The 24,935-nt window shown below is 40.6% G+C and overlaps 1 protein-coding gene across 4 annotated transcripts in view; it reads left to right on the forward strand.

The window, feature by feature from the left end:
- The window catches only part of Utx (Utx histone demethylase), a 71,738-nt gene that overhangs the window by 40,102 nt on the left and 6,701 nt on the right, over positions 1-24,935 (forward strand). For 3 of the 4 annotated variants that reach the window (XM_067360545.1, XM_012367252.2, XM_012367253.2), the window contains 8 exons: positions 14,688-14,866; positions 15,882-16,010; positions 19,904-20,087; positions 20,680-20,895; positions 21,282-21,437; positions 22,410-22,590; positions 22,817-23,140; positions 23,348-24,928. In XM_067360545.1, coding sequence (XP_067216646.1) covers positions 14,688-14,866; positions 15,882-16,010; positions 19,904-20,087; positions 20,680-20,895; positions 21,282-21,437; positions 22,410-22,590; positions 22,817-23,140; positions 23,348-24,928 — 2,950 coding nt within the window. Of the gene's footprint in view, positions 1-14,687; positions 14,867-15,674; positions 15,776-15,881; positions 16,011-19,903; positions 20,088-20,679; positions 20,896-21,281; positions 21,438-22,409; positions 22,591-22,816; positions 23,141-23,347; positions 24,929-24,935 lie in introns of those variants that run through there. The other variant, XM_012367254.2, reaches the window with a different exon arrangement.

The raw sequence follows: 24,935 nt of genomic DNA on the forward strand, positions 1-24,935 counted from the left end.
TGATGGCAATTTATTTATGGCGACAAAAGTAAATGAGGATTATTTTACTGTACTGTCAATAGTCACGTAAAATTTATTTTAGAATAATAAAGATGACTTCAAATATTCTTACGTTAATAGAAAAATAATAACAACAAATATTACAAAAATAGTTGACGTTTCTCTTGTCAGATTTGTACAGAAATTACTTATTAAACAAAGAATATCGTAATCATTCGGACATAGCTGACTTTACACGTGTGTCATATAACCGGCACGTGTACGCAGTAGAGAATTATACACAGTTGAAATCGATTTCTCGAGCGTATAATCCGCTACTGTAAAGCCGGCAGGAAGGAGGAAGAAGGATTATACTTCCGTGAAGGTAGTCACGTGTTTACATGAAGGGCAGTTCTCGGAACACCCGTACGTCGCAAAGGGTTGCTCGTTGCTCTCTCCCTCGTTGTCCGATCGAAACGAACTAGTCGTTTATCGACTCACCCTCTCTTGCATGAATATCTCTTTCGCGAGATTTAGTTTGGATTTAGCTACGTTAGCGATCGGAGACGCGCGCTTCAAAAGTTCTTCGACTTAAGAAGGCAAAAGAATTTCATTAAGTTGTTGAAACAAAATGTCCGGTCTATATCAATCATTTCTACTTTGTAAAAAAGTAATTAAGAATTACATAATTGAAAAAATTTGATAGTGATTTTGATCATCGTATTTTAGTCAAATAAAAAAATTTAAAGAATAGTAAGAACAGAAATAAGTTTTATATTTTGATTATTATATTTTTAAGCAAAAATTTGTATTATGAATTCTTTTAATGTTACATTCGACTTTAAAATTGTGGAAGAATATTGTATTAAATGAAACGTGATGCATAATATAATATTTAATTAACTATCGAAGAATAAGTTTTACTTGACCAGCAATTGATAAAATTCAAACTTTTGGAGTACGAGATAAGCTCTGACCCAATAAAATTTGGATTTAGATCGGATATTTTAAAGCGCAAAATCGATATTTACTCTATAACGAGATTTTAGTTTCAAGCACAAAAACGTGGTGTAGTGGCTTATCAATTGGCGTATCAGGAGCGACGACTATCTATCGAGTGTCCTTTCTTTCCGCTCGTTGATATCTGGTGACGACAGTTGCACAACATTGGGATGGAACGCGACGTGGAAGGCGCGGCAGGGAAAGGGCCGTAATTTCCTTCCGCGGAGTCAATTCGCTATTCCATTCAACGTTCTCTCTTCCTCCCTCCCCCCCCCCCCCCTTTCCCCCCCCCCCCCCCCCTCACTCTTTCTCACTATCTGTCTGCTGCAGGCAGCAGTCTGCCAACCGATGCAACGGTACTCGTCGCGTCGCGTCGCGTCGCATGCGATACGATGTACCGGCGACCGACGATAACGCACCGTCGCATCGTCGATCGCCGTTGTGGTTTGCAACCTTGAAAAAAATCTCGGCTTGCATTGATTCAAACAACATCGCGACAAATAATAAATTTCAACAACGGAGATTATTGCTTTAATCCCAATATAAATTGTACGTAATTGATTTCGTTTATAAATTGCATTTACACTTGTGAATTATTATTGAATTTTGTGCGTACATGAAAAGTGTAATTCAAAACTGAATTTAACTTTAATCTTTGATTTTTATATTAAATATAATATGTTACATTTTTTAATATGCAAATGTATATTATTTTTATTTTAACAACGCGTTTGTGCTTGAATTTAATATGGAGAAAAATTTAATTTGAATCTATATTTGGTTTTGAAAAGTTTAATTAAAATCTAGATTAAATTTAATATTTTTTAAAATAATTTTTAAATATATATATATATATATATATATATATATATATATATATATATAATATATATATGTATGTGTGTGTGAACATTTAATATTTTTTAATGTACAATTTTATATAGTTTTAAATTTTTCCTGGCGATCGCAATTCTCTCTACCGCCGATCAAAAGGGAGGATGGCGATTTTTTCCGGTTTGCGACCACGAAGGGGTGAACATCCTCCCTCGCCCTCGTCGCGGCTATTCGCCTCCCTCAGCATCGTCGGCTGTTAAAGCCGATATGGCGTTCTGAGTATTGACCCGTTTATCTGACGCCTTTCATCGCGTCGCGTCGTATCGCGTTATGTCGTTTTTGCGGCTCTAAACTCGGTCATCTTTGGCGTTTTTTTCATTTAAATAAATCATTCATCGCTTCGCGACTTTTAAGTTATTATCTATCGCATAACAATGTAACAAGTTGTCTAATTTCAATTTTTATCACCTTATTTCGGAATTGAAGAGCTTTTTCCAAATTAAATATATAATTTTAATTTTAAATCTATATGTTAAAAATAATGGAGATGAAATGCTTTTTGCACAGCTCGGATGCAAATATAATTGGAAAATATAATCCGCGACATGATGTGCACCGCTTTAAAAATGAGTGGTTCATATTTCCGGCGTTAAAATATCGTATAAACGCGAAACGAGAGAGAAATGACCGCGTTTCTCGTGCTGGAAGTGCAGTGAGAACGCGAACTTGCACATTTGTGTGGAATTCATACGTGCGACGCGCGAAAATCGATGATATTCCCTGCCAGTTATCCCCCTTCTCTTCCTGCAACCCCACCGACGGGGACTCTCACTTCTCCCTTCCATTCGTGCGCACAAGTTGGGCTAGGTTCTGTGCTCTTGTCAGCATACAGGATGCTGCAACAATACTATTGCTGTTGGCCATCTACGCGTAAGAATCTGCTATTTTAATCGCGATGTAACTATCGGGGTGTTTCAAAAAGACTGTTTATAATTCATTTCTATTTCTTATGTTTGTTTGCTCTAATTTTACTAAATTAAATTTTAAATTTGTATTCTTTAACTGTGTCGCATTTTTTATTACCGTTGTGCAATTAGTTTTTAACAACTTAAATTTTTTAATTAATGTGGAATGTTGATTTTACGTAAACTATTTTTAGTAATTTTGCCAAGAAAATAAATTTATGCTTTATTTACAATCGTGACTAGTGAATATTTTTCAACTCTTTGTATTTAAATAAAATTTTACAAAGACGGTGTAATAAATCCGTCTAATAACACAGTGCCTTGAATAGGTTTTTGTAAAATAAGATATAAAGGATATAAAGGGCTGGGAAGCGTACAATAAAAAATTAGGTGGCCACCTACATCTCTTTGTTATACGAAGTTTCGTGTGTGCCCTCGCTCTCGTCGGGCCCGCAGAATATTTTACTTCGCAGGCAAGGCGAGAAAGAATAGAAACGGATGAGAAAGATCGGGCCCCGATTCGCCCGAATTAAATCGGAACTTTATCCCCTGTTTCTTCTCTTCTGCTTCCCTTTTTCTTCTGTCCGTTGCGTGACTATTCCAGTTCTACATGTAAATGAAACTGTATCGAATTTTTAATATCTATTTACCGTCTAAAAAGAAATCTAATAAAATACAGGATTAGATGATATTGAATAGGTATTAAAAATATTGGAAAAACGACATGAAAATCGCGATGCAAAGTAAAATAATCATTGAGGGAGGTAAAGGTTTCAATGATCTCACCGACTGCCTCCCTCGTTTCATTCACCCCAGGTGAGCAGCTCCGGGGCATTTTTCAGAGATACAAAAGGGATCCAATCGACTATGTCCGCCGACCACAATTCGCCTTCGAGCCGATCCAAGATCGTTTAGAAGGATTCTGATCGGATAAGAGAAAGCGGGGAGGCGGACAGAAGGAGGAGGAAGGGGGCAAAAAAAGGTGGAAGCCAACAAAAACTCAACTACTGGTCCACTTTGTGTAGGGAGCCTTTCGAAAAGATCGCGATGAAGAACGGCTGTTTCGCTGCCGGAAGGGCGCCGTGAAAAAACGTATTGTAAAGAGGGAAGAGAGACCGCAATGGAAAATGCATGTTGAGGGTGGCCGACGAATTTTCCAATAGGAGAATTTTTAAATGTCAGTCGCGCACCTGCCTCTCCCACGTTTCCCTTCTCCTCGCACAACAGTATGAAGTAAAAAAAGACGGCAAATTTTGTAAAAGAGTCTGGAAGATATACAAGTATGAGATTGAAATAAAAAATAATTATCAAGAATATGCTTTTGTAAAAATTGCAGTGCGATATAAATTGAAATCAAAACTTGAATTTTGTCGTTCGACTAGAAATGTAATTAATGATTAAAGTATTTTAATCGATGCAAGATAAAATTAAAACAATTTAACGATGTAGAAGTTGCAATAAAGATAAGATATCAAAGTTTTTCGATACTCGAAGTAAAAGTGCAGTGGAAACTAAGATAAATTAAAAGAGCTACCGACATAAGAGAAAATTGAGGTAAGAAATTGAGTATAACGAGAAACGATGGGAAAATGATCAGATCGGAGTATTGATATTTCCTTTCGCGCACGACGACACGACGAGCCCCAAAGGTCCACGTACATATACAGGTTTCGTAAGCGTGCAACATCGAGGTGTATCATCCTCCAGCTGGTAAACAGCTGCCCACATCCTGTCTCGGGCGCTTCCTGCGTCCCGCTCTCACCTTCGCCCTTCTTCTTTCCTCTCCTGTTCTTTTCCTTTCTCCCCTCTGTTGCGGCGAGCTGTGCCGATGTTGCCGACCGACCGCGAGATGCCATACGGGGCCCAGGAGAGTGGGACCAAGATGGTGGACAGGTGTATCCCGGCTTGCTGCACTCCGGATGCGTTTGTAGCACGCGCCCTTCTCCCTCTACCCTCCATTAAGTCTAAACGCTGTGAGATACTTTACTGCCGCGTGTAAAAAAAGAGAACGATCCCTGCATACATTACAATGATAAATTCGCGATCGTCCGATAAGAAATTTGTATATGTCGAATCGTTGCGTTTGCATCAGCGATTAAGTTAAATTATTCGAATGAATAAAATTTCGCGTCGCTCCATTAGAAATATCGAATTGGTGCAAAAGGTTTGTTGCTTTTCCGTGAAGAAAATAAAGTCATTGATTTCCATTTTAAGAGCTCTGTTTGTTAAATCGGGTGTATAAAAACTTGTTTCAAATAAAAAATATATTGCAGTCAACGGCGATTTTATAAAAATTTATTCGAAACTCTGCAATTCTGTCTTTAATCTTACTCGACGAATTCGACCAATTTTTTGCAGCAACATATTCCATACAACGAAAGTACTGTCAAGATGATTGTAATTTATACTTCCTATGATTTGTTTGTATGAATCAGCATGTGGATATAATTTGTTCGAAGAGCGTTCGTCCGGTATCGGTTTTCTGACGCCCACAGATGTAACTACAGATACAAGTCGCGACCCGATGATCCTTACCGTACAATCGGAATATGTTTACGTGCTGTGTTATAAAAGGTGCAGCACATCACCTGCTGGCGTATCGCGGCAAACACTTGAAATCACTTTCGCGATCGCTTCGCTGCCGAACAAAGTCTGGATACCTGCGAACAAAAAGAGCATTACACACTTCTTAGAATTTAATAGATTTGTCGAATTTAAAAATAATTCTTGCACCGTCACTCACCTCGTACGCGTGCGACGACGCGCCACAAGAACGTGCGTTAAACTCGATTATGGAGATTACATTGTAATTGCATTACGCACCAGCGTATTTATGCGCTTCGTTGATATGATGGACTGGAGAAAATTGAAGTCGAGAGAGAGAGAGAGAGAGAGTGATACATCGATAAACGGCGCGAAATTAAACAGGTGTGTCAAACAATAAACCGCGTTAATTGCGGAATGTAACGATGCTTGAGCGGGGCTCGAGTGGCTTTTTCATCCCTATGCGCGACCTCGCGAGAACGATTCCGTGTATCGACGTACCCACATATCCCATTAATGGACACCGGTGCGAGCACGCACGTATGCGCGCACGCAAACGAGACGTATCGATCACCTGTTTACGGCGGCCGGACCTTTTCCTTTCTTTAAGCCTCGGCGAAAGACGCGACGCCGCCACCAGTTGCACAGGAAGTACATAAAGGTGCATATCTCCGTGCCGCGACACGTAACGGTTTTCATTTTACCACGAAACAGGACATGCGATTCACGACGCATTGCGAGCTCACAATTTGTTCTCATTCTTACAAGCAGAATTATTAAAATACTATTGGCGATAAAAAATTGAGATGTTATAAAATAGCTAATAGCTAATAACAATGAGCTGCTAATAATAAACCACAACTTGCGTCATAAGCAAATACGCTAAAAGATTGTGGAAGGTATTTCGAATCGCGGCCAAAGATTCCCGAGCTAATTAATGGAGACGAAAGGCCGCTTCTTTCAAAGTCCACCGTCTGCCATCGCGATTCTATCGAGTATAAGGTTTAAACGAGGTTTGAGCAGAACGCGATTCTATCGCTTCTGCTGATCTCTCGACGGTAATGCGCGTGTGTAATATGCGCGTGTATACGCGCGCATAATGCAATACAAATAAGCGCGATTTTCCGTCCCGACGCTCCTCGTCTCCTTCGAAATTGCTCGCTTTTATCAGACAATCGCGAATTTATTGCGTCGGGTCGTTGCATACAAAGTGTCGCATTTTGAAAGTTTCGTTTTTGCGAAACGCGCTTTTATAAGGCGAACGTATACGCGTCTGGTTAGAAGCATCTGAAAGTTATCAGCAACGTCTCGATGGATTAAATTCCGATCGAATAGACTTTAGTCCACCTTCGACGATCTATTCGCGGCTGAACTCGAGGTAGAATTCTATTTACAATCCTCTGTGTTGTATAATAGAGAAAACATTTGAGAAATGCTGCATGTATAAAATATATGTCTGTGAAGCTACAACTCCTAATTTCAATCGCAAATTCCTGCTGAATGGATGGAGCACAAAAATTGGGAACAGAGCGCTAAATCAGCTAACATCTAAATGGCATTAAATTTTGTTGTAGATTCTATGTCAATTCTTTTATAGTGTGTGTACCATCTTCACAGGCATAGAAAAATATATATCAGTGATTTGTATTTATTTTGTACGTGGACGTTTTAATTCTTCGTTTCTTACAAAATTATAAGTAAACTTTTATTTCGAATTTTATCGCGATTGTTTAAAACAGACTTTTAATAACTCAACGGTTAGGGTTTTTATCGCACAACAAAATTGTCTTTATTTTAAGTGGATAAAATTGGAGATTCTGTTAATTTTTAACACGAAATGACAAAGCAACCTTCACAAACGAATGAAAGATGAGTGTATTGTAAGAATCTCTTATGATAACACCGATGTCGGTAAACGATATCGAAGCGATTAGTCCTCATATATATCATTGGGGGCACTAATCTACATTTCCAAAGATGCGCAAATCGCACCTGCGGCTCCGGAAACTAGAATATTCGAGAAAGCTCGAGAACATTCGAAGTCAGAGAGTATATAAAGGAGTGCAAAGAGGCCACAAGGCTTTTTCGGCTCTTGTTAGTAGAGAGAAAAGTATTGAGATATAAGTGCGAGTGTTTCACAGCGTAAAGGACTTCGCTTAGGGAAAGCTCCGTCGATCTCAGAGGTAATAAAGGACTTTTGCCAATAAATTGTTAACTAACTGGTCAATTTTCCAAGAAGGACTTTGGAAAAGGGCTGGCCAGCTACGAGTTAAAAGAAATACATATATTTCTACAAAAGATAAGTTTAGTGGATAAGACATTTATCATATCTGTACGAAATTGGGTTGTTCATAACGGACATTCACATATTGTTCATCATTAAATATATTAATTGTTAATTGTTAACTAATCATTTAAATCAATTTCCTGACAAACAATATAAGAACGATCTTACAGTAGTGAGGTAAAGATTGTAATTGTCATTTCGAGCCGCCGTTGAGTCTGTCGCGGCTATTTGCTTCTTCATTTTTAACAGCACCGTACTGGGCGATCGAGATAATGCCGATGTGAGTTTACTCGATCAATTTAAGAGGAGATTAATGAGATTACGAAGTGGTCGAAGAGCCGTCATCTTGGCCGACGGACACCTTGTCCGACAAGATTTAGTCAGACCGCGTGATACACACACCTGCGTGGTTGGCGCGTGCTGCGGAGATGCATCTGTCGCCACCGTTACATATGTCCCGGTTCTTTTTTTTTACATAAACAATAATATTAATCCACCGCGCTCTACGATTTTTTCTTGATAGAAATTATGTAAGTTCTAGTGTGTTTAACATTGAAAACTGGAACGAAAAAATTGATTTATATATCTGTAGATAAAGATATCAGTGTAAGTTTTAGATTTTTCACCTTTTGACTTTGTTTTAATTTTTACATTGATCGAACAATTTTCGAGGAAAAATCGTTATCTATATTTGAACTACGGCGTTATCTATTAACGGAATGCTTGATAAAAACGTCAGGGCTTTACTGTCGCGATCGCGTCACGTCGGAGGTGATAATCTCTACCCGCGAATTCGCAGCCTTACAATAAGTAGGCTATGTACACGGACTTCACTTATCTATCTGCACGCGCGCGGAGGCCATCCGCGGCGCGGCACTTCCACTTTTTATTCCGTGACGCTTTCAGATCTATTTTAAGAATCGTCCGGAAATAACGCTTAGCATTCAGGTCATGAACTGTTCGCCGTCTCTATCGTTCCGAAGCGAGAATTGGTTCGCATAGTCCGTTATGCAACCATGTTATGCATCCATTGTCTATCGCGCCGCGCGGTTCAGCTCGGCTCGGCTCGAATCGAGTCGTGTCCGGCTCTCCCGTAGTAGTGGGAGATACCGTTGCGCACGCTGCATCGTGTGGTGCACGAGAGAGCGAGAGAGCGAGAGAGACCGCCGACGATTTCCAGCCACGGCATAGCACGACAATGTGCTATTGCGAGAGCTTACGCGGACCCTCCGCTCGGGTTCCTCCATCGCAATTTGCGATGTACAGTCTTAGATACCTCTTGCTGTTCCGACTCAAAATATTTCGAATTAGCGAGTTTCGGACATGTCGCAAAAGAGGACTTGATACAAGCAATATCGATTGAATATTAAATTTATTTTTGTGACTCGTCTAACGTATAGTTTTCAAAGAACAAAAAGAAACAACGAAACGCTCCGACACCCGCACTTTTGACTTATAGCCTTTTTGTTTTTATTTTATTTTATTTTTGTGAGATTTAAGAAATAATCATGTTATTAATTTTACTTCAGTAATTTTATAAAATATTCTATTTCTCTTTACTTTCGATATATTTTTTCATGCAAAATAATTATCTGTCCGATTGTGCGTTGCAATAATGAATATTATGTATCGGTACGAGATACATTGCCATTGGAGCCTTGACAAAGAGAGTTAACAAAGGGAACACGCTGCACTTTGTTTAATCGGAAATTGCCGAGCGAACGTGATGATTCATTGCAAAACGGCTGCAATCGAGCGGTGGTAAAACGACGAGCCTCTCGTTGTTCTTGAAGGTCGGCTGTCGCAACCGCCTTGTCGGTTGCAGTTCGAAAACATTCGATGGTACGTCGTAGCGAGCGTCGCGCAGCTGGATCCTGCAAGTCCTGCAGGTGCAAAGTGTTGCATCCGCAACAAGGCAACGTATACGCTGGCGTGTGCCCGCTTCACGGTGACATCGCCGCTTCGGGAACGTCTTTCGATGTGTGCGGGCAGGACATGTGTTTGCGCGAGAATAGGGTAAAAAAATGACACCGGTTGTATCGACACCGTTTCCTAAAAAATATCTCTTCATTAATTCATCCTTTTTAATGTAAAACAACGATAAGATCGATCGCTGCAGTTCCTAGCATCGATTCATCTAAAAAAAAGTTTGATTACGAGTGAAATAATTTTAGTAACAAATACCACTTGTCCGAAAAATGTACGAGATATTAATAGAATTCGTAATATTGCGGCAGTCTTACTGCAAGCGCGCAAAGGAGATGCAGATGTAGTTGTCGAGCGACAGAGAAAAGGGGGGAGAGAGAGAGAGGGGGGGGAGGGAGGGAGAGAGAGAAAGAGAGAGCTCGGATATGCGTGACGAGTGCGTGGGAGTGAGACCTCATCGAGAGCGCGATGTGGGTCACTAGGAAATTGTTAGTCGTCATCTGTTAGTCGTTCCGACAGTCTTCCTGTGCACGACTGGCGACTGGGCGCTGCGTGAGCGTCATAATCCCACGTAGGGTTTGGTTCAGGAAGACTTGGGAAGAATGCCAGGGAATCCACTATCTCTTATTGACATACACGCGCTGTTGCTCCGTTTTCTTCATTTTCATCTCAACTTGTGTGCGAATAGGAAATTTGAATAATATTATTTTAGCAAAATTTTTGACAATCCAAAAATGGAAAACCTGACATTTTTTATCTGAATTGTAATACATGTAAATCTAATCGCGCAATTATTTTTTTTGACAAAAAAATTTTTTTAAGCTTACATCCGACTTTTAATTTTTTTGCAACGTTGAATATACAATTGCATAATTTTCTATAATTTGTGACGCTGCAATAAGAGATTTTAAAAAGTAATTTTATATGCATCAAATTGTTTAATTAAATGTAACGTATTCTGTGTCAAAAATCGATAAATTTCAGAGGAATTTCAGTTAGGTTCGATGCATTACGTATTTCGAGACAATTTGTATCAGCTCCGGGAAAGAAATTGAAAGATCTTTTGTCTAGTAGCTCGCGCTGTACAATGATCGCGCGTGGGTGTTGAAACTTGTCTCGCGTGGCATAAAGCTGCGGCGGTGCACGCCGTAAGGCGGGAGAACTGTACTATTGCATTGCGTAAGAGAGCCGCCGACGTTCACGAGACGATATGCGCCGACGTAGACGTGCCGCCGACTCGTTGCATTGTGCATCGCGCGCTGTGCAACGCGAGCGTCAGTAAAACACATTCGTCGAATCTGCATGCGAAAAATCCCGTCGCTCGTACGAGAGTCTGCGGTATCCCAGATACATAATATAAATGTTTATAGCGTAGCAAATTATAATATATATATGTGTTGCTTTGAGGTGAAGATATATTTCAGCCACAAGATTCGGAGACTACAAATGAGATTGTTAAAATAATTTTTTATTCGAAGAAATGCAAAACACGTCAAATCACTGAATTTTTTTAGTTGCATGTACTGCATTTTTTCGTAACTTTTTGCTGCAAACGGTTGCACGAAAACGACGTTTCGTGTGTACCAACCCAATAATTATAATTCGCAGGACTAAATTCTCGTGTAGTTGCAGCGTGCGTGATGCGTATCGGAGCGGACAGTCGGGCATACATTGCTAATCAAGATAAATTGTGATGGAAGTCTTTAAGAATGGTTATCCTTCGAGGGGTTATTTTCGTAGGCGAGGGAATTCATATAATATTAATCTCGCGAGATTTTTGACAATCCTAAAATTAAAAAAAAATCTGAAATTTCTTATCTGAAATGTAAAAATTAATATACATATTAATTTAACCGCACAGCTATTTCTTTACTTTGACAGAAACAGTTATCCGATATTTGCTTATTGAATGAGATTTCTGAGAACACTCAATTCTATCTTTGAGATGTTGAAATTATTAAAACTGACTTTCTAATTTGTATTGACACAGAAAAATGTGAAGCGCCTCAGAACTTACTGCATTTTCTTTCAGTTCTGTTAGAAAATGCGGAAACAGAATTTATATATAATTTTCTCTAATTTTTTAGATTAATTTTCTAGAATTAATCTCTAAACTTTTTAATTGGCTATAATAAAGAAATGTTTTTTTATCATGGTAACGCATTTGCGTGTTTACTTTACGAGTCGCTTTACGATTCATTCGCGAAATCTATCGTAATCGACGAAGGGGTAAACGGCGTTTGAGCCGCATTTCCTCGTTAATCGCTTTGGTCGCGAAGGAAGTCACCGACAAAACGACATGTCGCGTTAATGGATCACACTCGCGTGCGATTAATTTATGAGGTGCTAAACGGCTGGCCGGTCGGCTGAAGGGTGCATTAAAATGCACCCTTTGCGCCTAACGTGCGCCGCGACGCACGACGCGGCGGCGTCTCTCGTGCCAGGAAATTCAAAGTGTTGCGATAATGAGAAGGTTCCACTTTGCCAGATCGTCCTTAACGATATCGCACCCCGTCGCTGCACGTCACACCGTCCTTAACGACTCCATTTACACCCCCTTTCGTCCACGGCCGCGGCCGCATTTCGCGCGGAATCTCGCGTTTATACATATATGCATGTATATGGCTCACTTTCGCCACGCGAAATTGCAATCTGGGTTATCGCCAAAGCTTTCTTTCATTTTTACGTTGCACTATATAGAGCATAACTGAACAAACAGATTAGCTTGGAGTGTTGAATGAGGAGTTCTGACAAAATTACACTTGGAAGCGGGAGAGAGAGAGAAAATACGTTCTACATTATTTTATTTTATTAAAATTATAAAATTTTTTTTTCTAACAATCAGATACTTGTTATCTCTTGATTATTTTCAATTATCATTAATACTGGGGCATTGTCATCGACGAGACTTAAGTCTTTGAAGTGAATTATTGAGTTGAATCCGATATTTTGATCTTTCTGTTTCTTTAATTCTTTGTCCGATATCTTGCGCGGGCGATTATAGCACACGCCTGTTTCGCAAGAAGAGCGAGTCACTGACATTTCTCTTTCTGCTCGGCTCAGCGCGCGCGTTGGAAGTGACTCATTGCTGAAGACAACGAACCCCGAAAGGAAACCAAATGAGTGAATGAAGCGATGAATGGGCCTTCTTATGAATGAATTTACTACTGCTCTCCCGCGCGGATGATGATGATGATGACGATGACGACGACGACGACGACGACGACGACGACGACGACGACGACGACGATGATCGCTTTTTCCTTTCGTTTTTACTACGTTTTCTCGTTAAATCACAGTTTACTCTCCAGTACGTCATGAGAGTTTCGCGAGAAAAACGAATTCTTGTCGATTAAGCTATGTTGTATTACCCATTTGTCCTTCTAAAGTTTGGCTGCTCTAGATTAAACAAAGAATCTCGGATTAAAATAAAAATTATCCTCTTATTAGTTGAAAAATATTGTTGAAAAGTTTTGTATCAAATTCTTCGAAGACACTCTGTATCTACAGTATGTACAGATAAACAAACATGTATTTTCGCGCAATGGGAATATTAATTGCTAGATTGGACTTCAATGATACATATTTTGATGTAAAAATGAAGAATTTAAGGATTAATTTTTGTTAAGGATTGATTTATTATTCGCTTCTACGATCGCAAAATGACGTTCCCGAGTCCAAGTTTCTGGCTCGCTTTATCTTGCGAAGAATGCAGCCTGCATTAGGTGAAAGGCGACGGTTCAACCATTAGGAGCCTTTATCGGGTGCGGTGAGCAGCGTTACACCGCGGAGATAATCGTAAGCGGCTTGCCATGCGCGCTTACGTTACGTCGTTTGTTTCATAATCGCTCGCTTAGGATAGGAAAAGTGTGCCGTAACCCCGCTCTGTGAAAAGTGTGTCACGTACATGTAGACGCCGCGTTCCTCGCGGTATATATAGCAGCGACACACACACGTGCTTTCTTCGGCGGTGCATACACTAAAATTGGAACGTTATGGGGAAGATTAGCGTCGCTCCGGCTTTCGAGAGTGGCACACGAAATCATTGAAACCATGAAACATCTTTAAGAAATCGAAAAAAGATAAAGATAATTTGTTTTTCTAAATAAATATTATACACTATAAAAGGAAAATATATAATATTCGAAATTGTGAGAGAATAAAACGATTGTAAAATATAATAAAAAAATATGGAACATGAAAAGAGAAGAGGAGAGAGTTAAAAATTTGAGAAGAGGACGAAAGGCGAGAGGGAGAAAACATGGCAGTGTATCCGGAAGGGCTAGAGCTCCAGTTATAACTTATGACCTATATATAACCGTCACACAGCCGTCGTTTAACGGGAACGAAAGCGACGTCTTTGACGACGCTGCGCTCTTGCATCGTCGGCACGGTCTGGCCTGTGAAATGACATTGGCTTGTGTCCAGCAGCGACCGACGCTCTGAATAAAATAGCGATCGACCGCATGCGTCATGCAAGGAGGTGCGTTTTCCTGCAACCGTCCTTCTATTCTTGAGAAAAAGTTCAAAACATTGCATCTCTCTATTATCGAAATATCTCGATATTGACATGTCGAGCTTGTATACGAGAGATCGATTTCGTAATCGCTGGTTTTCAAATCATATCTGAGCAATAAATAATAAATTATTTATAGAAGCCATTGAAAAATTGGTAATTTTTTTGTAATGCGTCTTGGAAGAAATAAGCGTGTCAGTTATTGTACTTATTATCCGTCCGTCGCAATATGTTCCTGCGCTTGCATGAGTATTATCCGTTTCCGGCTTTCCATATGTATTTGCGCGATCGATCGGCCCGTATCGATCGCATCGCGCACAGAGCACCGGCTTGCGATATGTCATTCGCGACAATTGTTACTGTTACGCTCATCACCCCTTTCTTTCCTTCGTGGGGCTCCGCATCGCGTGACTATATACTAACCACTTCCTGTGCGTTCACCTTTGCCATCGGTGCGTGCGTGTGACGGTAAGGTTGCGAGGAACAGTGTCGTCTCGATGATCGCGCGATGCTAACAATACAGCGTTTGCATAATCTGCCTGTAAAAAAGCGAGAAACATCTAATAATTTACTCGCTGCAACAATTTACTTGCTTATCTATTCGACTAAAAATGGTCTTTGTGGCGTGTTTCAGGGCCGTGAAAGCGTTCCAGCAGGTGCTATGGGTGGAACCAGGATTCCCACGGGCCTGCGAGGTTCACCTACGGCTCGGCTTGATGCTGAAGGTCCACGCTGACTTTGAGGCCGCGTTGAAGCACCTGACTCTCGCTCTAATCGATGCCACCACACCTGCATCTTTCTCCAAACTCGAGAGTGAGTAAATTCATCCCTTTTAAACTCGCACTGCAATTTGGAAAATGCTTGTATACAGCGGTTCCGTAATCGCTCGCTCACTTTCCACCGCAAACTTGACCGCCTTTTTCCACGATCCAGCTTTTTCCTGATCCACAGCAGCAGCGAGATGACTTTAGCTTGCATGATTAAACGAGGAAACACTTGACAGCTTCCTAAGACTGGGGAGATTTAAGATTCTCTTATCACAAATTCTATCAGATAAAGAACTGAATTAATTTGATTTTATCTTGGACATTATCAAGCATTAGGGAGTAAGTTATGGCTTAATTCTTAGTGGTGTATTTTTATTGATTTTAATTGAATTTTAATGAAGCTTAATTATAAAAATATACAATGTTGTGAAACTTTGTAACTTTCTACTTTATTAAAAAAATTAATTTTGAAAAGTATTGTTAATGTTTTAAGAAATATGAAATTATTTATTTATAAATAATGAAATAAGAAATATAAGAAAAAAGATTTATTCCAAATTCGTCAGCGAGTCTAAGATAAAATCAAAATTGCGATTCGTGGAAATCCGCATTTTTCATCTTGTATACAATATACATGAACGAATTTCTGGAATTTTTCACAAATGAGTCACGTTGACGATGACTGCGCTGATTCATGACTCGAAATTGAACATTCTTCACATGATGATTCGTGATGTTTCATGAAGTTACTCTTCTCAACCGGCACCGGTACCGGGAATTCCGCGCGGGAGTAACTTCCCGCCGGAAATCGCGCTGTTAAATAGCGAGTCGCGCGTCGCTTACGCGTCAGTTGCGTGCACGGTGCTTATCGCGTTTCGATATGGCGGGAATTAATCTTCGGAATCAATCTTAAACACCCTTTCCGAATCTACCTGATAAATATGCTTTCAATGAAGTATATATCGGTGTACCGATCGGCGCACTTTATTTACTTTCGATAAACACACGAGAGACTTTGTCGAATAATTGTTAAGGAATCTCGTTTTGTTTATGTGTTTCAGTTAAATTCCACATCGCTCATTTGCACGAAGTTCAAGGCAAGTATCGCGTGGCCAAGGAACACTACGAGGTTTTGCTGAAAGAAAAGATCCTGCCGTCGCATCTAAAGGCCGACATTTGCCGTCAATTGGGTAAGTGCATCATTTATTGTTATATTTATCGTTTATTAGAATGCCGAATGCTTTTGTTGCGCAGATAAGTAGATGAGAAGGAAAAATTTATAATGTAGGCCCGTTCATTAAATTCTAATTAATGGAAAGAGAAATTTGTGATTGTCAAACGCTGTATATTCAAATAATTCTCAATTTACAGATTTTTTAGAGCAAAATCCACTTAAAATTAAACAAGGAATACGATATTACTATTCTTTTGCATTTTTCAACTTTATTTCCAATCCCTTTAACTTAAATAATTTAATAAAGTTTTAAATTTTAGTTAGTGCGCGCCGGCAGACAGTTCGTCTGAAAATCGTATTATCGAATTTGAAAAAAAAATTGATATTTTTGTTGTAGAATCGATTTTGTATGTATGTTTGTCAAATAATCTGTGGGTAAAAATTGGCCTGCTAGCTGCAGGACACTGTATAAATATTCGAGATGTTGAAAAGGAAAGACGAAAGATATTACATTCGGATACACTTGAAGGTTCGTTCCGACGCATTCTATCTCTAAGGGAGTGTGCAAATATTTCATGTCTAAATATTTAAGACGTTTCGCGAAGGAGGAATGTGAAACAGAAATATTACTTTTGGAAAATTCTAGTCGAAAGTTTCGACACACTCCGACTGCGGAGGGATTTGTAAATATTTAATGCGGAGAAGGCTAGTGTAGAAACAAAGTTTTGTTCGATAAATTCATCTTTTGAACATCGAGCTTTGTGTGAAGTTTAACAAGCATCCTCAATTTCATAGTACTCGTTCAAAAAACTTGATAATTTGCGTAGAGACATAAAAATAATTGACTGCATTTCTTTATATTCTTCGTTTATACGCTTCGTTTAGCGTCTGCTAATTTGGATTAACGGAAAATAGACAATGTTCAACACGCTTTCTCCGATCTATCTCGTAAAGACATAAAAGAACGTGAAGTAAAAAATGGGGAGAATAAAATATGACGTCGCGAGAACTTGGATATTTTGTTTCAAATTATTTGTTCGCGCTTATACATTGTTACAAAAATATCATTTTTAAAAACGATAGACATGTATTTTTCTTTCATATCTTTTAACACTTTGTCTACCGGAAGCCTATTTATTAATAGACTTTGTAGGTAGCGTAGTCGGTAGGTAGGTAAAGTGTTAATAGAAAAGTGTTTGCATAAAAAGAAATATAAAAAATTAATAATTAATTCAAAATAAAGCGTCAAACAAACTTGAACGTTATTGCAGCTTTGTGCTATTCAAACTATTCGAGAATAGTTTGAACTCGAACTCAGCGCGTTCTAGCTCTGGGGGGGGGGGGGTCTAGCGTGCCCCTGTGCTGCGTACCCCCGTCGCGATTCGACGCGTAATCTACGCGCATAGTCTGGCATAGAATAGGGAAAGAGAGAGCGAGAGGGACATAGGGCAGGTGCGAGAGAAACAGAAGCTGAGGACAGTTTTCCCACAACTAGAGCCGCTCTTTCTCTCTCCGCCCCATTCACGCGACCTTACTTTCCCTCTCTGTCTCTCGTTCATTCACTCTTCTTCCCCTTCGGATTGCCTCTCTGTCTCATCGTCCCAGCCCACCCTAACCCGGAATAAATCAATACACGTGTCTGGTGTTACTTGGCGGAGTGCACCCGGCCCGCCGAGAATCTTAAACCGAATTCTGAAGGTGCGATGATCCGAGAGGAAAATTGCGCGTAGCTACACGAGAGTGGTATTTTTTCTTCTCTTTTTTTTCACTAGGAAACTTAGATGGGCATTTGTTTATTTGTCACGATGATAAAAACATCCTTCCGTCTCTTCGCTTCCTCATTCGCTGCCTCATAAAAATCGCTTGTGTTTTTTCAGAAATTGATTGTATTCTTACTTTACAAAAATGAGTGCGAGACGAACGTGCGAATAATGCTAGTCGGCTTTGAAATTGTCGAAAGCTTTCCAATTGGAACGAATCGTTTTCAGAAGAAGCTGCACGTCTCGCCTATCTCCGAGGGTGTACATTTTATGAGACTGCATTTCTTCGTCGAAAACGTCATGCAATGTAGCGAATGTATCTCGCCACTGCGGACCTTGAAGCGCTACGGGACTTCCACTTTACAGCCTGTTTATAGCTCCTCGCGTGTCGGCGGACCGTCTCGCTCGCGACCGGTCCTGCTTCCCTTTTTTTGGAACTCCGTCTTGCCGTTTTGTTCCTTCGTCCCTTTTTCCTCGTCCTTTCGGTAGGCGAACGTATAGTCTTTCTCTTCTCCTCGACGTGGCGGCGCATCTCATCGGCCGAATAACAAACGGTGAAGGCCGAATAAATTCAACTGTTTGCGGCTACATTTTTAATTATCGAAATATGCAATTGGCACGTGCAACAAATTTCGTAACGCAAAAATTTTTTTTATTTTAGAGAATTATACAAAGCGGATAAAAAATACGCGAGAATTTAAATAACGTGGAGTTTGGAAAATTTAGTAGTTTTTTGGGCATTGGAAAATCGAAATAAAAATTTCTTGAAAAATTCATTCGAGCGATTTAAATCGTGACCGAAAGATTTCGATCTGCGCTCTCAGGGTCCGTCCGAGGCCAGATGGGCGCAGATTTAAAGGTCGGGTAGATTTGCAAATCTCGGGCGCACATATATAGGATGTTACCGCGTTTCCGAATAGAACAGGTACGCCAGGTGAATAAATAATATTAAAGGTGGACGAAGCGAATAGTGCGGCGGCGCGTATCGCGTGATCAACGATTATTGGTCTTGTAAATAAGAGGAAAGTGGCAGAAATAGTTTTGAAAAAATTCTGAAATTTAAATGCGAATTTTTTCTTCTCGGCTTAAAATTAATTACATCAAAGATATGCAATAAATATGAAATTAGTGTTTAAAGTTTGCGGTTGCTTTGTTACAGTGTGTTGTTTTGAACAAGAGCCTGAATTTATTCATTTTCTTTATTTATCAAAGCCAATTATCGTCGGCTAATTTCCAATTTTTTCTTTCGGAAAATTTTAATCAATATCTTCGTTTAAAGTAGAATCTACTTATCATACGTTGACAATTGCCAAGTTATTGTTAATAGATTACGTTTTCCTTAATCACTAAATTAAACGGGCCAATTGGGAGAACTAATTATCTCGATTGGTTCCCACGTGGCGTTCCGCCACGCGCCCGCGTATTTTACGATCGCACATTTATTGTCGCGAATATAACAACTTCTTGCGACACCCCGCTTTTCCCACGACGATTAATCCATCGGCATATCAACAGGTAACCATGCGTTGCAAGAATATGAAAGTGGCAACTATATTGTTACATTAAAACCGCACGAGGAAAGAATTATCAAAAATAAAAGAGAAATTGTTAACAAAAATTGGATGGTTTCCATTAATATTTAAGCAAAACCAAGCGGAAACCGATAAAATTATCAAATCACAATGTTCTATTGTTGTTGTGCAGTTTTTCCGAAGGTTGTCACATACAGATTTAAATGCGATCTTCAAATTTGTAGTCCCGTCACGCAAAGGCACTTCAAAAATTACCTATTTTCGAGAGTATGAGAACAATAAGAAATGTTCAGTATGTTCTAGGCCATTTCTACGCTCCGCTGCTGCGCCTATGTTCGCAAAGGGGGTAATTCGAGACAGCCCCCTAGAGAAAGGGACAGCAGCGGGGATAGAAGCGAGTGTCAGAGGGGGGGCTACCCTAAGCTCTATATACCTGCGAAGATCTATTCGGTTTAGTTCACTAGCTCGTCGTCTAGTGTCGAGGTCACATCGGTGAAAACGCGCGGTGTCCGAGCCTACCGTCGCATGCGTACGTGCGAGCACGAGGAGAAACGGAGTTTCCGAACGAAAAGGCTGAAATTGTGTTTAACCGCGTGTATGACTCCCGTTATTTACAGGATGGATGTACCATGTGGTTGATTGCCCGGTGCTGGGCATAACCAGACAGCAGAAGCAAGCAATAGCTATCCACTGCCTGCAAAGATCCATCGAGGCTGAGCCAAAGAGTGGACAGAGTCTTTATCTCTTGGGACGTTGCTTAGCGGCTTCTGGAAAAGTGCACGATGCGTTTATCGCGTACAGGTAATACACACTTATCAGTGTGGACTACACTTTTGTTTATTGCAATGCGAGGAAGTCGCGAGCCGCGAGATACACGGTTCAACACTGTGTTTTATAAATTATTTTATAATTATTAATTTTGCATATTGTATTTAGAATTATATTTTTTACGATCACTTTTTTATTTTATTTTAACCCTCAAAACGGACTGTAGTTGTACATCAACCGTAAACCGGATTCGTGGGTCTATTTTTTTCACGCACCTTATTCAGTAACGTTAATGTGCTAAAAAAATTCTAAAAAATTCACACAAGTTTGTTGAAGTGTTAATTACATGCCCGAATTAAATTAAATTAATACAATTAGATAACAGTTTATTTTAAATATTTGATTTTTATTGTTTTTTTTTTTAAGGAGAAAATCTCGTAGGTAGCTAAAATCGCTTGGACATTTTTAACCCACGAGTAGCGTTTTGTAGGTTACAACAGTCAGTCGTGAGAAAAAATAGCTTTCCAATGATTGCGTTGAACAGAAATATTAGAACACGTGCAGTGGATTTAGGACCTTCTGTAATCTTGATTGGAAAATTGATAATGTGGTTTGTGCTTGGCAGGAATTCCGTTGAGAAATCAGAAGGCAATGCGGACACATGGTGTAGCATAGGAGTTCTTTACCAACAACAGAATCAGCCTATGGACGCGCTACAAGCTTATATATGCGCTGTGCAGCTCGACAAGTCTCATTCTGCTGCTTGGACTAATCTTGGGATATTATACGAGAGTGTTAGCCAACCGAAAGACGCTCTAGCTTGTTACGTCAACGCATCCAGGTAAATTGCACGTTACGCCAATACTAGTCGCGCATGTGTTATTTTGCACAAACTGCTCCCAATTATCAAATGCCATCGTTTCGTTACATTGTTTCGACACTCTTGTGCCTGATACATGATTACGAATAATAATTAAATTAGATACAATAATTGAGAAATTAAATTAAGTGAAATGATAATATTTCAAATTTGTTTTATCGCTCTCGATTAACTATAGTCTTACTGCATCTCGATTATTTATACTATTACTTGTTCTATCTAATCACATGCGCATTTTTATATGCTTTATATAATCGTACTTGTGTGAAAACGAATCATCTGCTCATCCCGCTAGATTATTAGGTCAGCGCGATAAGAATAATTCTCTTTTTTTTTCCGTTGCGCAGGGGAAACAGCAACGCGGCGAATTGCACGGGCCCACTGGCGGGTCTGGGTGGTGTTAAGTCCGGTGGCAACAACTCGATGAACCCGTCCCTCCAACAACGCATCAACTTTCTGCAGAATCACCTAAGTCAAGCACCAATGCCTTCCGTCGCTACCAAGTAAGTCGTCCTCGAGAAGGAAAAACGTATTACGTATTACAGTTCGGTTATTATTATTCTTTGCTGCAGCTCTTTGCTGCTCTATACTGATAAAATTCGTGCTAATTTTTCGTGTACTTTTTCTGCGAAACGAACGAAGAAGTAAATTATAGAGAAATTATTATTATTTTTGAAATTATTTTCAATATAAAATTGATTGCATTACATAACGTTGACAATATTAAAATGAGAAAATAAAATATTTAATTCGATTTTTTTCGTTCAAATTAATTTGCATCGTGAAAGATGAACATTTTATCTTTTTAATAATTTGAAAGTTTAATAAGAGTCACTAAAGTTTTCTGAAAATCTTACTGAAAGCTTTTTTCCTTTTTCTTTCGAAGGTATAAGAGATCATTTACAATACGAATAAAATATGCAACTTAAATGTAGAGAACATTACTTCAATTACACACGTTGTTCGAAAGCACGTTCAAACTCGGTGCGGTGTCAATAAACACACATACATGCGTTGCGAAAGTTGAGAGCTTAGCGAATCAAAAATCAGTTTGTGGCAATCACACAGCAGTGACAACAATAATATACTTAAATCGTCCTATTTTTGCGTATCATTTAACGAACATTTAGTCTAGAAACGTTCGTGAAAGAACTCGGATGTGGTCTTGAATGACGATCGCGCTTCTTTTGCTTCGGATTCTCGTACCAACATTTACAAATTACCTGCTGCTATAGAAACGACTGCGATTAATTAAGTGAGATAAGTTGATTGTAAAATCTTTTGTGTTAGAAGCAAGAAAGTTTGATCTTCTGTGTATCATCTTTGTCCTGCTTCGACCGTTTCCAGTCATCTCGCGAACAATATTTTATTATTTTCTTGGAAATGAAGGGATTTCTTAATATAAAAGCGACATCTTATAAATATAATTTGTTTCTTACTTTTATTATAATTTTTATTCTTTTACTTTTGCTTAGGAGGCGGCAATTGCCGTCGATCGAAGAAGCTTGGAATTTGCCAATCAGCGCGGAAATGTCCAGCCGGCAGCAACAGCAACAGCAGCAACCCGGTGGGCCTTCGTACAAATACAGCACCACACCTACTGGTCCGCCACCGCCTTATCCTCAAGCTCAAGGACCGAATCCCAAGCGATTTAAAGTAGGGGGATAGTGCGTTAGAATAGGAGATAAACATTCTCTCTTTAAGAATACTTGCAATTTTGATTTATTTTATATTGTCTACGAATTATTTCAGTACAGTAGCCTATGAAATGATTTGTAAAGAAATTTAATTGTTAAGAAACAGATTAAAAAGATTTAGCCGGTATAACAGATTGAAATATCTCGAGCTCTTGACTGATAAAATCCAATTTTCTTTTCAACAGAGTGATGATGCGATATCAGCCGCGCCGCAGCAACGGGCGTCACCATTTTACTTGACGTCGCAACAGTTGCTCATGCTGCAATCCCTGCAGCAGAATCAGAGCAGTCTGACGCCACAACAGCAGGCCATGCTCGCGCAGCTGCAACACCAGTACCGTACGATGCAGCAGCATCAGCAGCTCAGGCTGCAACAGCAGCAGCAAGCAGCGCAGCAGCGGGGCTTGAGGATGGGTCAGCCCGGTTATCCGATCGCTTACGGAGCCCATTCTCAGAACCTGGCTCAGTCGTCAGGCGTAATTAAGAATTATGGCATCCCGCAACAACCGGTAAATATTTGACATCTCAAATAGTTGAGACTTTTCGCGCCTCGACATCCGCGCTTTGCTTCTTTCTTGGTTTAGATATATCTTCAATCTCGTGGAAGAGATTTTATCAAAAATGGTGAAATTTTCAGTTTTTCAATTTTTACGTTAATGTATATTTTATATCGGAATCAAATACGCACGATCGAAATAATTTTAATCGGCGTTCAGTTGCAGCAAGGAGGCACTGTGGCGTTGCAAACAGGCTTCTCCGATACCAATGTCGGTTACAATACGGCGGCGACCGGCAACACTACGCAGACACCAGGAATGCCTTACAAATCCGCCTCCGATCCCACTTATCCGCATCAGAGGCAACAGATCGCTGGCGGTGCTCAGTACAGCGGCCAGTATCAACAGCAGCCGAATCAGTATGCTGCTCAGGGTTACACGCAGGTCTCGTCGGCGACTGGTGGCTATCCGGAAAGCTCGGCGGCGGCTGCTACGAGCAAGGATAATCTGGGAGTGACGGATCAAGAGTTACAAGCGTTGCTGTCGCAGAAAGATATAGCCACTTCGCTAGCGGAAGATCTGCTCAAACATTTCGGCTCCGATGATCTGGACACCGTCGTGAAAGAGGAACCGTCGAGCGGCAGCGTCATCAATGACAACGGCACGTTGAGTTCCGGTCCGTTCTCGCCGTCGAATCTTAAAGAGAACGGGTCGGACAAGGCGAAGGAAACGGTGAAGCTGGAAAAGCCGGAAGAGGCTTCCCAGCCGACGCAATCGAAATCGACGACGGAGGCTACAACGATTACGTCGATGACGTCAACGACCGCGACGACAACGGTGACGACAGCATTGGCGGAGACGACATCGGTGAAATGCGAGACAACGACGTTGTCGTCGTCCTGCAGTATGACGACGGCGACGGCGACGGCGGTGAGCAAGAATGAAACAGTCAGTATTTCCAAGACAGAACCGACGGTGAATCTGAAACTCGAGTCGTTGTGCGAAACGCAGCCAGAGCAGGAGCTGAGCATTGACATGGACGCCAGACAGTTGATCGAGGCGTGCAAGGGTCAGGGACTGAACGGCGTGCCGAATTGTTCGATACTGAGCGATCGTTCGCCGCCGCCGGCGCCACCCGACCCGCCCGGTCAACGATTGACGAAAGAACAGCTGTTGCCACCTACGCCAAGTGTCTATCTGGAGAACAAAAAGGACGCCTTTAGTCCGCAGTTACAGGAGTTCTGCCTGAAGCATCCAATCGCTGTAATACGCGGTCTCGCAGCTGCTCTTAAACTCGACCTGGGTCTTTTCTCCACGAAGACTCTTGTCGAGGCGAATCCGGATCATGGCATTGAAGTGCGCACACAAGTGCAGCAGACCAGCGAGGAGAATTGGGATTCGGCGCTGAATAAGAAGGTCTGGGGCTGCATCAGTCATCGCAGCCACACAACGATCGCCAAGTACGCGCAGTATCAGGCCTCGAGCTTCCAGGATAGCCTGAAGGATGAAAAAACGCAGGGTGGTGCGCATGCGTCAAATCTGTCGGACTCGGACTCGAAGGACAGCACTGGTCAGACTGTCAGGCGCAAGAAGAATACTTTTGGTCTGGCCGGCCGACCGAGTGCCAAGATGCTACGCTTCGGCACCAATGTGGACTTGTCGGACGAGAGAAAATGGAAGCCACAATTACAAGAATTGATGAAACTGCCAGCCTTCGCCAGGGTGGTGTCGGCCGGTAACATGCTCAGCCACGTAGGCCATGTCATCTTAGGAATGAACACTGTGCAGTTGTATATGAAGGTGATGC

Source organism: Linepithema humile, chromosome 8 (assembly GCF_040581485.1).
Source record: "Linepithema humile isolate Giens D197 chromosome 8, Lhum_UNIL_v1.0, whole genome shotgun sequence".
In the NCBI taxonomy this organism is placed as follows: Eukaryota; Metazoa; Arthropoda; class Insecta; order Hymenoptera; family Formicidae; genus Linepithema; species Linepithema humile.